Source organism: Oncorhynchus clarkii, chromosome 24 (genome assembly GCF_045791955.1).
Source record: "Oncorhynchus clarkii lewisi isolate Uvic-CL-2024 chromosome 24, UVic_Ocla_1.0, whole genome shotgun sequence".
Lineage (NCBI taxonomy): Eukaryota > Metazoa > Chordata > Actinopteri > Salmoniformes > Salmonidae > Oncorhynchus > Oncorhynchus clarkii.
In genome coordinates, this window is record NC_092170.1 from 28,132,938 (window position 1) to 28,147,475 (window position 14,538).

Below are 14,538 nucleotides of genomic sequence, written 5' to 3' on the forward strand. Positions count from 1 at the left end.
GGAGAGGTGAAGTTTGAGTTGGCTACTTGTAACTTTATGTTACAAACACTCTCTTCTGGGTCTGACATGTCATTGCTGGGTGAGAACACACACCTCCCTTGGGTGTGCATTAACAAAAATGAGTAAAGGCAATTAAGCACATTTTTTAAATCGGGCACCCACCACCTATCACATACACAAAGCTAAATGAAATACATGAACCATTTTAAATCACAAATGGTGGCTAACAGTTATAAGACAGTTATTTTTAACCGTTAAATAACAAGGACTATTCGATGTTGCGCGACATGTTCTTTGTCACTTCCTGTTGACAGCAGGCTACTAATTTAGTAGTAGTATTAAATACTTGCAAGTTGTCACTTTCTGCGTTGTTTTTTCCCGAATCGAGTTTCACTGTCGGGAGGGCGGAGTTCAACTCACCAAAACCCTCCATATTATAATCTAAGTGTCAGACAGAATCTTTACCTTTGGGACAAACATCGAAGGAGACCTTGTGCCTTGCTATTCACTCTTCTGGTAACTCGAGAGGCTGGTGTTGTATTTGTATTGAGTTACTAACCGGAGACGTTGTATGCTCAAATAACGTTTTTGGACCGTTTAAATCCAAACTATTCAAGTAAGGATCTACTATCTCCACATGGAGACGCGGTATACACTTTAAAAATGTATGTAGGATATGGCAATGTAACTATGTTTCAGGCTAGCCTACCTATTATGTTCTTTGTATAGTTAGAGAGAGATGAGTGACATTGCTGCCAGCCAGGATGGATTTAACTTCTAGTGCGACTCTTCAAAGTGGATGTATTCTAATTAGCTACTTTGTAAACAATGATCATTATTGGTCAACACTTGGGTCATATCCTCATTCTCTCGACTTCACGGTTACTGTACTGTTAGCAAAGCCTACACCCATTTCCATAACTGAAATGCAGAATTATACTTGTTTTTTTGTTTCAGTCATGGATAGTGTTTCTCAAAGTAAATGTCAAGGTGATTTAGTAGGCTGCTTGTCATCTCATTTCTTTAATCACATTTCCAGACTAGCATCCTTCATTTTTGTAACCAATTGTTTTGAATAGCCTACAGTAGGGCAGGCTTTAGCCTACATTTTCCTAGCCAACACACACAGAGCTCTGAAGGAGTTTACAGTCTGTACATGTCTGAACTGGAGTTAGTTTAATGAACTTGTGGAGGAGAGGAAGGGATATGTTGTCACCACCCTTAAATTCCTCTGCTGCAGGAGGCTATGACTGAGTGTTGTTGATAGTTCCTGGTCAAGATTGGGCTTGGTGTTGGGTTATCTTGTCCTGTATCTGTCAGTAGCCTACTTTTTGTTTCAGAATAAAGTAACTGTGAAGAGGATTAAAGATCCCAAGGAACATCAGAATTCCAAAGATTAGCATGGTAACTTAGTTGATATACTGTAGGCCATTGTGCAACTCTTTACAATTGTTTTAATTATTTTTATTTAACCTGTATTTAATTAGGCAAGTCAGTTAAGAACAAATTCTTATTTACAATGACTGTCTACCCTGGCCAAACCCTAACCCGGACAATGCTGGGCCAATTGTGCACCGCCCTATGGGATTTCCAATCACGGCTGGTTGTGATACAGCCGGGAATCAAACCAGGGTCTGTAGTGACACCTCTAGCACTGAGATGTAGTGCCTTAGACCACTATTTTTTTTATAATATAATTAACCCACCACATCTGTTTCTCATTCTGTACTGAGACAATGGCTGTCTGGGTTTTATTGCAAGCTGTTGCATAATTGAATTCATAAAGCCAGTATTTCCACAGGAAGGAGGCTAGAGCTAATGTGGTCTCCTAAAAATGTTATCTGACTTTATATGAACTATAGAGAGACTGGCAATAAGGTGCCAATAACAGGATAAGTAGTGCACTACTTGGTGCTGGTCTTGGGGCCTGACAGTGTCTATTAGTCATGTTTAGACAGCATGACTAACACTTCACTTGACAATGGTGATACTGAAGCCAGTGCCATAGGGGCACAGGACCTTGTAGCTCCTGTCAAAACCATAAGGAAGAAGGACATGCTAGACTGCTCTCTGTTTGGATTGTGGTGAACAACAGTGAGTCATAATCCTACATGCAAATGACTTCCATTACTCTCTCTCCCCCTCTTCCAGGTGGGTCAATCAATCAGTGAGTGAGACCTGAGATGGGCCTCCCCTCGTTACTTTGCATGTGTGTGCTGGTGACCCTGGGTGGCCACCGGGGGGTGATCTCCCAGGCCCCCTCCACCCCATCCTATGGCGAACGTGGCTCCGACCTGGGTCTCCAGGTGTTCCAGCAGGTGGCCCGCTCCAGACCCCAGGAGAATGTGGTGCTCTCCCCCCATGGTGTGGCATCCATCCTGGGTATGCTGCTGCCAGGCGCCCACGGAGAGACCCGCAGGCAGCTCCTCACAGCACTCCGCTACAAGAAGAATGGTAAGACTCCCTTAATACTAGTCCTTTCATAGCCTCATCCAGTGTCTCTCATTAAAGGGATAATGTGAGATTCTGGCAATTAAGCCACTTTTCTACTTGCCCACAGTCCGCTGAACTCATAGATACCATTTTTATGTCTCTGCGTGGTAGTTTTGTGAGCCAATGCTAACTAGTTTAACGCAATGACTGGAAGTCTACAGGTACACGAGCGTATGCTACTGTACCTGTTTACTGCCAGTCATACTCCTTCCCCGAGGAACGACACTGTTTTCAGAGAATCACAACATATCTCATTAAAATTCCCCAATTCTTCTTTCCAGGCCCTTATAAGATGTTGAAAAAGCTCCACAAGATGCTGACGGCCAAGTCCAACCAGGACATTGTGACTATCGCCAACGCTATGTTCTCCCAGCAGGGCTTCCCTATGGAGGAGGCTTTCATGTCCTCCAATAGGGCCAACTTCCAGTGTGAGAGCCGGACCTTGGATTTCACTGACACCCAGGCGGCTGCAGCCACAATCAACGTCTGGGTCAACAACCAGACCAAAGGTGAGACTCCAACTGGATTCAGAGTTACTGTTGGACAGTCAATAAAAAAATGACCATAGATCTCTAATGGTATGTAATTAGGCTACATTCATGTAGAACCAGATTTGATTTAACTAGGTCTTGTGATGATTTTACATTAAATAGAAGTCACTAACTTGAAGGTTTATTTTGGTCAGTGTGTCACTGGTGTTGGAATGATACATTTTTCTGACTGTTGTGTTCTCATTTACAGGCCACATCCCCACTCTGGTCAAGGCAGACATGTTGGATGGCGCTTTGACCCGCCTGGTGGCCGTCAACACCATCTACTTTAAAGGCCTATGGAAGTCCCGCTTCCAGACAGAAAACACCAAGATGAGAACCTTCAACGCGGGAGACGGCAATTCATACAAGGTCCCCATGATGTCCCAGCTGTCGGTCTTCAAAATTGGTGAGTTCTGCTCTAAACCTAAGACACCACTCTGAACCCTTCTGTCCTGCTCACTGGGCTAATATTCTGACCTGCTCACTGGGCTAATATTCTGTCCTGCTCACTGGGCTAATATTCTGTCCTGCTCACTGGGCTAATATTCTGTCCTGCTCACTGGGCTAATATTCTGACCTGCTCACTGGGCTAATATTCTGACCTGCTCACTGGGCTAATATTCTGACCTGTGTGTGAAATGATATACTGTCTGCTGTAGACCACACAATTCCATCTTGACTGTAGTTTAGCCATTTATGTGACGTGAGTTTGTCATGTCGGCCTAAGAGTAGTCGAGTTGGATATTTATCAATGCAGTTTTAGCACAGAATAGCTACTCTCTGGACGGTCTAGGATTATTTCCCTGACGTGCCTAGTTAATTTCTGAGAATAAATTGGGAAAACCTCTTGAATAAAATTACTGCAGTAAAACATTGCTCTTGGGAATCATTTCCACCCTCTATTTACAGAGAAAATGTTACAGAACAACACATTAGGCAAGTATACTTCTCAGACATAAATGACAGATTAAATCACTTTTGATATTTGTGAATAATGGGAAACATTGTTGCTTTATGACAACATGTGGAGTTCAGCTTTGATTACTTGTTTTATGGCTGTTTCACAGTATGACTGTATATAGTCCTGTCAATGATTGTGTTGTTGGATCGGTATCACTGTGGTTTTGGCGTCTTTGTCTTGCCATATCCCACCACAGATTTTTCTGGGAACCAACAAACTCCATCCTTCTCATTATGCAACTAAAGCCAAACTAGACTAGAAAACAAACATATTAATGTCACTATAGATGAGAGATATAGAATTTATTCACAAGATGACTATCCTCAAAGGTGTTGAATAATGTCAGAACTTCAGGTGGACCATGAATACAGTAACACTTCTTAGCCTACGGTATGAATACCCCTCACCCCTGACCCCTCATCTCCTAGGTCTGGCCAGCACACCCCAAGGGCTGAATTATAAGGTCATCGAACTACCATATCACGGCAACAGCATAAGCATGCTGATCGCCCTGCCATCGGAGGAGGACACGCCCCTAGGTGATGTCATCGCTCACATCAGCACAGCCACAGTACAAAGCTGGACCAAGCTGTTGCACCAGAGGAAGGTCCGCCTGCTGCTGCCCAAGTAAGACCCAAACACAACCCACTCACTGGTTCAAAAACCCTTACCCAGAATCCTGTACAGGAGGGTGCAATGTTCTAAACACATTGCAGGTAAACAATATATTGTATAGAGCTGATGTTATTGCCCACTACATGACAGAGAAGCGTGTCTGTAATGTTGCATCCCAATGACCAGGTAACTTCCAGGTATTGTTGCAGGGTCAGGTCAAAGACAAGACACACCCATTCCTAGCTCTTTTATTGACAGGAAGCACTTCCTGTCACCTGCTAACACTCATCAAATGTCACACATAAATGACTAACTCCTAGGTACAACATTGTGCAATCTTTCTATTTGTTATGTGTATGAAAAGTCTCCACTAATTGTTGAAGGAAAGGCTCAGTGTGTGTGTGTGTGTGTGTTAGGTTTACTGCTGAGGCCGAAGTGGACCTGCAAGCCTCCCTCTCAGCCCTGGGGATAACGATCCTATTTGATGAGGGCAAGGCCGACTTCAGACACCTCAGTGAGTGGCACTGGGATCATAAATCAAATATCACATAGAACTGTAATGTCTTCTTTCTGACAGTGTATCAATCATTGGTCTGTCTGACTTGACACAACAATGACTGGAGCTAATATATGAAAGGATTGTGGACTGTTTACTGCAGTGAGATCTCCAAATAGCCATGATTCATGACTAACTGTCTGGTGTGAAGTGCTGATAAAGCATAAGATGTTCTTTACTACTGACATCTTCTGCAGGCTTCCTTAAATTATGGATCAGAATTAGTGTGCATAATAATTGAGTTGTCCTTTAGCGCCACCTAGTGGGACATTGTTTTTAATCAATGGAACTTTACAGCACTAATATTTTGTCATCTAACTTTTCCCTTAGGTACAGAGCCTGTGTATATATCTAAAGCTCTACAGAAGGCCAAGATCGAGATCAATGAGGATGGAACTAAAGCAGCAGCTGTTACGAGTGAGTGGTTGTTGGTTTAGTCATTTTGGTTTCTGTTTGTATTTAGTTTAGTGTGTGTGAATTGGATTTTGCATCTGTGTGGATATTCTCTCTGAATATTAGAGATCAGGCAGGTTGAAGACTTAAGTGTTTTCATTTGTATTTCTAATTTTTCTCCAGCTGCCATCTTAATGGCCAGGTCTTCTCCACCTTGGATCATCGTAGACCGACCCTTCCTCTTCCTCATTCGGCACAACCCAACAGGTACAGCATGCTGTCTCTCTGTCAATCTCTCATTTTTCTATTACTTTTAGAATATACTCTAATGGCTTCAAAAGACTGGTATCCTCTTTGGCAAAGATCACTAGTTGTTGTGTAATTGACATGACATAAATCGGGACGCATGTCAGGTCAAATTCTGGTCTCTGGTCATATTCTGTCTTTGTTTTTCTTTCTTATTGATATGTTGACTATGTTAATTTTCTTCTATTTTCTGTAGAATTACTTGTTGTTTCCTTGGTCCTCAGGTACAATCCTCTTCATCGGCCAGGTCAATCAGCCTTGAGCCTTTCCTGCCTGCAGATATCCCTTTCACTGGAATGTGCCTTCCGAGCTTCAAAATAATACATTTTTAATATACACAGCACACACTTCCTTGCTCACATGCAAGCACACCTATACCACACTTGCACACAAACAAAATCCACACTGTCGTACTCAAAGACTTGTATTTGTGGACAATGTGGACATATTATGATGCTATTTCTTTTAAATGTTTGCATTTGATTTTACTTTTATTATGGTCCATAATATAGTGTTCTGCCAATGAGACATTTCCATTGTGTTTAATTATCCTTTCTAGATGATTTGCTACCTTTTTTAAATGACCCTGAATGTCAAATGTGTATATTATATGGAGTACATTTCAGTTTGAATTCATGTTATTGGTGATTTTGCATGTTCAATTTAAGATTGGAAAGTTACACTCCAAGTTACTGACTTAATTTAGTCACTCAAACCCATGTTTTGATAGGCATTAAACTCTGTTTGTTTCCAATACTTGTTTATTTTTTAAATAAACATCCTTTCTGTTGTCTCAAATATACAAAACTTTCTATAAAGTAAATTCATATTATGTAAAGGGTACCTTCTATTATTGAAAAGTACCTTTGATGTGCATTCGACTGGGAGATTCTCATTTGCGAAAAATACAGTATTCTCCTCGACTCCTTCATCCCCTCTCCTCCGTGACCTGGAAACGACACAAGTGATCTAGTGGTTGAGGAGAGTGTCAATTAATTAGTAGGCGAATGGAGGAGCATCCTCGCCTCATTCTACCAATGAAGCACAAGAGTCATGTGAACTAAAGTTTTGTGAGCATGGACAGGATAGAGATAGGCAGACTAGTAAATTGAGATAAGATGGGTATTGAAGAAAGGCCTTCTTTGTGTGTGTTCCCGAAAGCAGTATAGCGGACGAAGGCATGGCATAAGCATGGTGAACAGATAGACGTGATTATGGACAGCGAGGAAGAAGGAGAAGATGTTGAAGTACAAAATGTATCCTTCTGTCTCTGATGGCTCAGAAATTGAACCTGACCGAGTGAGAATTAATTACCTGTGGTGGCAGGTGGGGTAAAGACCTCTGAGTCCGAGCCTTACCGGGGTGGCGTTGAGGTGGATAAAATAAAAAATTCCCTGTGTCTGTGACGCCCACAGTTTGGTGTGACACAGACCCGGTGTTGAAACTGAGAAGACATTGTCCTTTTGAGATTTGAAGCAGCCTTTACCTGATAAAGTCATGTTAGGATATGTCAGTTATCCCGAGAGCATTTGTGCCGAACCCACTAAGGTGTTTCAGATGCCAAGCTTATGGTCATGTTGAAACAGTGTTTAGGAGGGAGAATCTAAGATGTGAGAAGTGTGTATGAGGGCATGGGACAAAGGAATGTGCAGTATCAGTGGAAAAACTTTGTCTATTGTGGGGGTGCCCATGTTGCTGGGGATCAGAAGGGCCCGGTGCGAGAGACAGGTTCAGGTTGCCAGGGTCAGAGTAGAACAGAAGGTGTTGTTAGGGTCAAAGTAGTGGAATGGGGTGGTGATTTTTATTTGATTAAATAGTGGTCTACAGATGGAAGGTTAATTGGTATGAAATAGTGGTATAGAGGTGGAGGGTTAGTTGGTGGAGTTTAATAGGGGTATAGAGGTGGAGTCGTTAGTTGGTGGTGTTTAATACTGGTATAGAGGTGGAGGGTTAGTTGGTGGTGTTTAATAGTGGTATAGAGGTGGAGTCGTTAGTTGGTGGTGTTTAATACTGGTATAGAGGTGGAGGGTTAGTTGGTGGTGTTTAATAGTGGTATAGAGGTGAAGGGTTAGTTGGTGATGTTTAATAGGGATATAGAGGTGGAGGGTTAGTTGGTGGTGTTTAATAGAGGTGGAGGGTTAGTTGGTGTTTAATAGTGGTATAGAGGTGGAGGGTTAGTTGGTGGTGTTTAATAGTGGTGGAGGGTTAGTTGGTGGTGTTTAATAGGGGTATAGAGGTGGAGGGTTAGTTGGTGGTGTTTAATAGTGGTATAGAGGTGGAGGGTTAGTTGGTGGTGTTTAATAGTGGTATAGAGGTGAAGGGTTAGTTGGTTGTGTTTAATAGGGATATAGAGGTGGAGGGTTAGTTGGTGGTGTTTAATAGGGGTATAGAGGTGGAGGGTTAGTTGGTGGTGTTTAATAGGGGTATAGAGGTGGAGGGTTAGTTGGTGGTGTTTAATAGGGGTATAGAGGTGGAGGGTTAGTTGGTGGTGTTTAATACTGATATAGAGGTGGAGGGTTAGTTGGTGGTGTTTAATAGAGGTGGAGGGTTAGTTGGTGGTGTTTAATAGTGGTATAGGGTGGAGGGTTAGTTGGTGGTGTTTAATAGTGGTATAGAGGGGGAGGGTTAGTTGGTGGTGTTTAATAGTGGTATAGAGGGGGAGGGTTAGTTGGTGTTTAATAGTGGTATAGAGGTGGAGGGTTAGTTGGTGTCTTTAATAGTGGTATAGAGGTGGAGGGTTAGTTGGTGGTGTTTAATAGGGGTATAAAGGTGGAGGGTTAGTTGGTGGTGTTTAATAGAGGTGGAGGGTTAGTTGGTGGTGTTTAATAGGGGTATAGAGGTGGAGGGTTAGTTGGTGGTGTTTAATAGAGGTGGAGGGTTAGTTGGTGGTGTTTAATAGGGGTATAAAGGTGGAGGGTTAGTTGGTGGTGTTTAATAGAGGTGGAGGGTTAGTTGGTGGTGTTTAATAGGGGTATAGAGGTGGAGGGTTAGTTGGTGGTGTTTAATAGAGGTGGAGGGTTAGTTGGTGGTGTTTAATAGGGGTATAGAGGTGGAGGGTTAGTTGGTGGTGTTTAATAGTGGTATAGAGGTGGAGAGTTAGTTGGTGGCGTTTAATAGAGGTGGAGGGTTAGTTGGTGGTGTTTAATAGTGGTATAGAGGTGGAGGGTTAGTTGGTGGTGTTTAATAGTGGTATAGAGGTGGAGTCGTTAGTTGGTGGTGTTTAATAATGGTATAGAGGTGGAGGGTTAGTTGGTGGTGTTTAATAGTGGTATAGAGGTGGAGAGTTAGTTGGTGGTGTTTAATAGTGGTATAGAGGTGGAGGGTTAGTTGGTGGTGTTTAATAGTGGTATAGAGGTGGAGGGTTAGTTGGTGGTGTTTAATAGGGTGGAGGGTTAGTTGGTGTTTAATAGAGGTATAGAGGTGGAGGGTTAGTTAGTGGTGTTTAATAGAGGTGGAGGGTTAGTTGGTGGTGTTTAATAGAGGTGGAGGGTTAGTTGGTGGTGTTTAATAGTGGTATAGAGGTGGAGGGTTAGTTGGTGATGTTTAATAGTGGTATAGAGGTGGAGGGTTAGTTGGTGGTGTTTAATAGTGGTATAGAGGGGGAGGGTTAGTTGGTGTTTAATAGCGTATAGAGGTGGAGGGTTAGTTGGTGGTGTTTAATAGTGGTATAGAGGTGGAGAGTTAGTTGGTGGTGTTTAATAGTGGTATAGAGGTGGAGGGTTAGTTGGTGGTGTTTAATAGTGGTATAGAGGTGGAGTCGTTAGTTGGTGGTGTTTAATAATGGTATAGAGGTGGAGGGTTAGTTGGTGGTGTTTAATAGTGGTATAGAGGTGGAGAGTTAGTTGGTGGTGTTTAATAGTGGTATAGAGGTGGAGGGTTAGTTGGTGGTGTTTAATAGTGGTATAGAGGTGGAGGGTTAGTTGGTGGTGTTTAATAGGGTGGAGGGTTAGTTGGTGTTTAATAGAGGTATAGAGGTGGAGGGTTAGTTAGTGGTGTTTAATAGAGGTGGAGGGTTAGTTGGTGGTGTTTAATAGAGGTGGAGGGTTAGTTGGTGGTGTTTAATAGTGGTATAGAGGTGGAGGGTTAGTTGGTGATGTTTAATAGTGGTATAGAGGTGGAGGGTTAGTTGGTGGTGTTTAATAGTGGTATAGAGGGGGAGGGTTAGTTGGTGTTTAATAGCGTATAGAGGTGGAGGGTTAGTTGGTGGTGTTTAATACTGGTATAGAGGTGGAGGGTTAGTTGGTGGTGTTTAATATTGGTATAGAGGGGGATGGTTAGTTGGTGGTGTTTAATAGGGGTATAGGGTGGAGGGTTAGTTGGTGGTGTTTAATAGTGGTATAGAGGTGAACAGTTAGTTGGTGGTGTTTAATAGAGGTATAGAGGTGGAGGGTTAGTTGGTGGTGTTTAATAGAGGTGGAGGGTTAGTTGGTGGTGTTTAATAGTGGTATAGAGGTGGAGGGTTAGTTGGTGGTGTTTAATAGAGGTATAGAGGGGGAGGGTTAGTTGGTGGTGTTAAATAGTGGTATAGAGGTGGAGGGTTAGTTGGTGGTGTTTAATAGTGGTATAGAGGTGGAGGGTCAGTTGGTGGGGTTTAATAGTGATATAGAGGTGGAGGGTTAGTTGGTTGTGTTAAATAGTGGTATAGAGGTGGAGGGTTAGTTGGTGGTGTTTAATAGTGGTATAGAGGTGAACAGTTAGTTGGTGGTGTTTAATAGAGGTATAGAGGTGGAGGGTTAGTTGGTGGTGTTTAATAGAGGTGGAGGGTTAGTTGGTGGTGTTTAATAGTGGTATAGAGGTGGAGGGTTAGTTGGTGTTTAATAGAGGTATAGAGGTGGAGGGTTAGTTGGTGGTGTTTAATAGTGGTATAGAGGTGGAGGGTCAGTTGGTGGGGTTTAATAGTGATATAGAGGTGGAGGGTTAGTTGGTGGTGTTTAATAGTGGTATAGAGGTGGAGGGTCAGTTGGTGGGGTTTAATAGTGGTATAGAGGTGGAGGGTCAGTTGGTGGGGTTTAATAGTGATATAGAGGTGGAGGGTCAGTTGGTGGTGTTTAATATTTAATTGAATATGTTTTATTTCACCTTTATTTAACCAAGTAGGCTAGTTGAGAACAAGTTCTCATTTGCAACTGCGACCTGGCCAAGATAAAGCGTAGCAATTTCAAATCAAATCAAATGTATTTATATAGCCCTTCGTACATCAGCTGATATCTCAAAGTGCTGTACAGAAACCCAGCCTAAAACCCCAAACAGCAAGCAATGCAGGTGTAGAAGCACGGTGGCTAGGAAAAACTCCCTAGAAAGGCCAAAACCTAGGAAGAAACCTAGAGAGGAACCAGGCTATGTGGGGTGGCCAGTCCTCTTCTGGCTGTGCCGGGTGGAGATTATAACAGAACATGGCCAAGATTTTCAAATGTTCATAAATTACCAGCATGGTCCAATAATAATAAGGCAGAACAGTTGAAACTGGAGCAGCAGCACGGCCAGGTGGACTGGGGACAGCAAGGAGTCATCATGTCAGGTAGTCCTGAGGCATGGTCCTAGGGCTCAGGTCCTCCGAGAGAGAGAAAGAAAGAGAAAGAGAGAATTAGAGAGAGCACACTTAAATTCACACATGACACCGAATAGGACAGGAGAAGTACTCCAGATATAACAAACTGACCCTAGCCCCCCGACACATAAACTTCTGCAGCATAAATACTGGAGGCTGAGACAGGAGGGGTCAGGAGACACTGTGGCCCCATCCGAGGACACCCCCGGACAGGGCCAAACAGGAAGGATATAACCCCACCCACTTTGCCAAAGCACAGCCCCCACACCACTAGAGGGATATCTTCAACCACCAACTTACCATCCTGAGACAAGGCTGAGTATAGCCCACAAAGATCTCCGCCACGGCACAACCCAAGGGGGGGCGCCAACCCAGACAGGATGATCACATCAGTGACTCAACCCACTCAGGTGACGCACCCCTCCCAGGGACAGCAATTTGACACATACAATAACACAGAGTTACACATGGAATAAACAAAACATACAGTCAATAATACAGCAGAACAAAATAAAACAAAAAAAGTCTTTATACAGTGAGTGCAAATGAGGTAAGTTAAGGAAATAAATAGGCCATGGTGGCAAAGTAATTACAATATAGCAATTAAACACTGGAATGGTAGATCGGCAGAAGATGAATGTGCAGGTAGAGATACTGGGGTGCAAAGGAGCAAAATAAATAAATAAATACCAGTATGGGGATGAGGTACTGTAGGTAGATAGATGGGCTGTTTACAGATAGGCTAAGTACAGGTGCAGTGATCTGTAAAATGCTCTGACAGCTGGTGCTTAAAGCTCGTGAGGGAGATGTGAGTCTCCAGCTTCAGAGATTTTTAAAATTCGTTCCAGTCATGGGCAGCAGAGAACTGGAAGGAAAGACGACCAAAGGAGGAATTAGCTTTGGGGGTCACCAGTGAGATATACCTGCTGGAGCGCGTGCTACAAGTGGGTGCTGCTATGGTGACCAGTGAGCTGAGATAAGGCGGGTCTTTACCTAGCAGAGACTTGTAGACAACCTGTAGCCAGTGGGTTTGGCGACGAGTATGAAGCGAGGGCCAACCAACGAGAGCATACAGGTTGCAATGGTGGGTAGTGTAATGGTGACAAAACGGATGGCACTGTGATAGACTGCATCCAGTTTGTTGAGTAGAGTGTTGGAGGCTATTTTATAGATGACATCACCGAAGTCGAGGATCGGTAGGATGGTCAGTTTTACGAGGGTATGTTTGGCAGCATGAGTGAAGGATGCTTTGTTGCGATATAGGAAGCTGATTCTAGATTTAATTTTGGATTGGAGATGCTTAATGGTTCATTGGTGGTGCAATTGTTATCCTTTCCCCCCTTTGTTTTTGCATCACAAAATGTAACATGATCGACCAAGCACATTAGGTGGCGGTATGCACAAACAAAATGTGCAAACGCCATAATACCAAAGAAGAAGAGGAAGCTCAAGAGTATCCTGTTGAGTCCTTCTCAGAAGAGTTTTGAAATCTGCCACACCTCTTTCGAATCAGCTGTTGTTTACTCGGAGAAGAAAAACATGCACATATTTAATAACGATGTGTTACTTTTAATTGTATCTATAAAATGTCTAGCACAACTATCTAAATGTCTTTTTTTTTTTACCTTGTTACAGATTTAATTTGGGATTCCACCCTTGTAAACACAGTTTGCGTGATGGGAGAGAAGTGAATAAAGAGTCATTTCATACAAGCTTATTTGTTTCCACATTTCCTCTCCTCGGTTACCTTTGACCCTTTTCAAAAGATGTTGAGGAGAGGACGGATGAGTTGGCAAACCAGTTGAGATTCTCCCTAAGTGTGACCACATAACAGTGACAGCAGCAAAGAGTTGTGTGCCCTAGTAGACAAGGCATTGGCTTTGGATGGACAGTTGAAAAACATATATTTCCATTTCTAAAATCCTGTTTTTGCTTTGTCATTATTGGGTATTGTGTGTAGATTGATGATTTAAAAAAATATTTAATCAATTTTAGAATAAGGGTGCTATGTAACAACATGTGGAAAAAGTCAAGGGGTCTGAATACTTTCTGAATGCACTGTAAAATGGATATTCGTGCTCCACTGGGTAGAAGTTAGGCCAAATGTAAGATTAAAGCCATTATGATAGATGGGACAGAGCCCTCCAAAGAAAGGTTGGTGGACCAAGATTCAATTTAGGAAGGAAGAGGTGGTGTTTGCTTTGTTGCATGTAGGACATTGTACATTGAACTGGTCATTGAATCTAGTTGACAAGCATGCAAATGGTTTCTGTCTGATTGATGAAACAGTGAAGAAATAATTTGTTGATGCGTTGTTGTAAGTACCGGTAGTGGGCTCACGAGTGGCACAGCGGTCTAAGGCGCTACGTCTCAGTGCAAGATGCGTCACTATAGACCCTGGTTTGATTGAGTTTGAGTTTATTTTATTTTTACAGGGACTGTGCACATTAATCAACGTTTCAGTAAAAGTGCCGGTTTTAACCAGCCGCCTAATTTTCAACCGTAGTCCCTGGGCAGGTTATTAAAAACAATTACAATATAGATAATCTTTGAGCAGTGAGTACACGCAGAGCAACATAGGACAAGCAAGACATAGCATACAGACAGAGCAACATAGGACAAGCAAGACATAGCATACAGACAGAGCAACATGGGACAAAAAGCAGCAAGACAACATTCAGAAAAGCAACAAAGTGTTTCCACACCTCACAAGCTACAGACAACAGACAACATGGAAAGCGGCAATATACAGCTAGGGATCATGATCACAAATCTGATTGACCTTTAGCCATGTATTCATACATTTTGTGAAAGTGTGATAGGTGGTGCAGTTATGTGTGTCTGATGGCAGTGTATTCCAGACATGGGAAGCTCTCACAGAGAAAGCGGATTTACTAAAGGTGCTTTTCCTTAAGGGAACTAACTATACAGTCACCTCTCATGGCAGACCTTGTGGATCTGCTGCCATATGTTTGGGTTTTCTGTTTAACAAAAATACTGAGTGGAGGGGGAGCCAGGCCATTTAGGATCTTGAATACAAGACATGCGTCAGTGTATTGCACAAGATTTTCCCAACTCAGGAGCTCATGCTTTCTGAGGATGTAACAGTGATGATGGCTATTGGGCTTCCTAT

At 42.7% G+C, this 14,538-nt stretch overlaps 1 protein-coding gene across 2 annotated transcripts; it reads left to right on the forward strand.

Annotated features, from left to right (window-relative positions):
• Positions 1 to 287: 287 nt before the first annotated feature.
• Positions 288 to 6,655, forward strand: LOC139382443 (glia-derived nexin-like). 2 transcript variants are annotated; one of them, XM_071126495.1, is made up of 9 exons: positions 288 to 516; positions 2,152 to 2,454; positions 2,775 to 3,002; positions 3,235 to 3,432; positions 4,416 to 4,614; positions 5,019 to 5,116; positions 5,489 to 5,575; positions 5,735 to 5,818; positions 6,082 to 6,655. In XM_071126495.1, exons 2-9 carry the CDS (start codon positions 2,184 to 2,186, stop codon positions 6,117 to 6,119), a joined length of 1,203 nt encoding a protein of 400 aa, XP_070982596.1. In that variant the 5' UTR covers positions 288 to 516; positions 2,152 to 2,183; the 3' UTR covers positions 6,120 to 6,655. The 2 variants fall into 2 exon arrangements, with proteins under 2 accessions (XP_070982596.1, XP_070982595.1); XM_071126494.1 differs by having other exon boundaries at positions 300 to 616.
• The last annotated feature ends 7,883 nt before the right edge of the window (positions 6,656 to 14,538 follow it).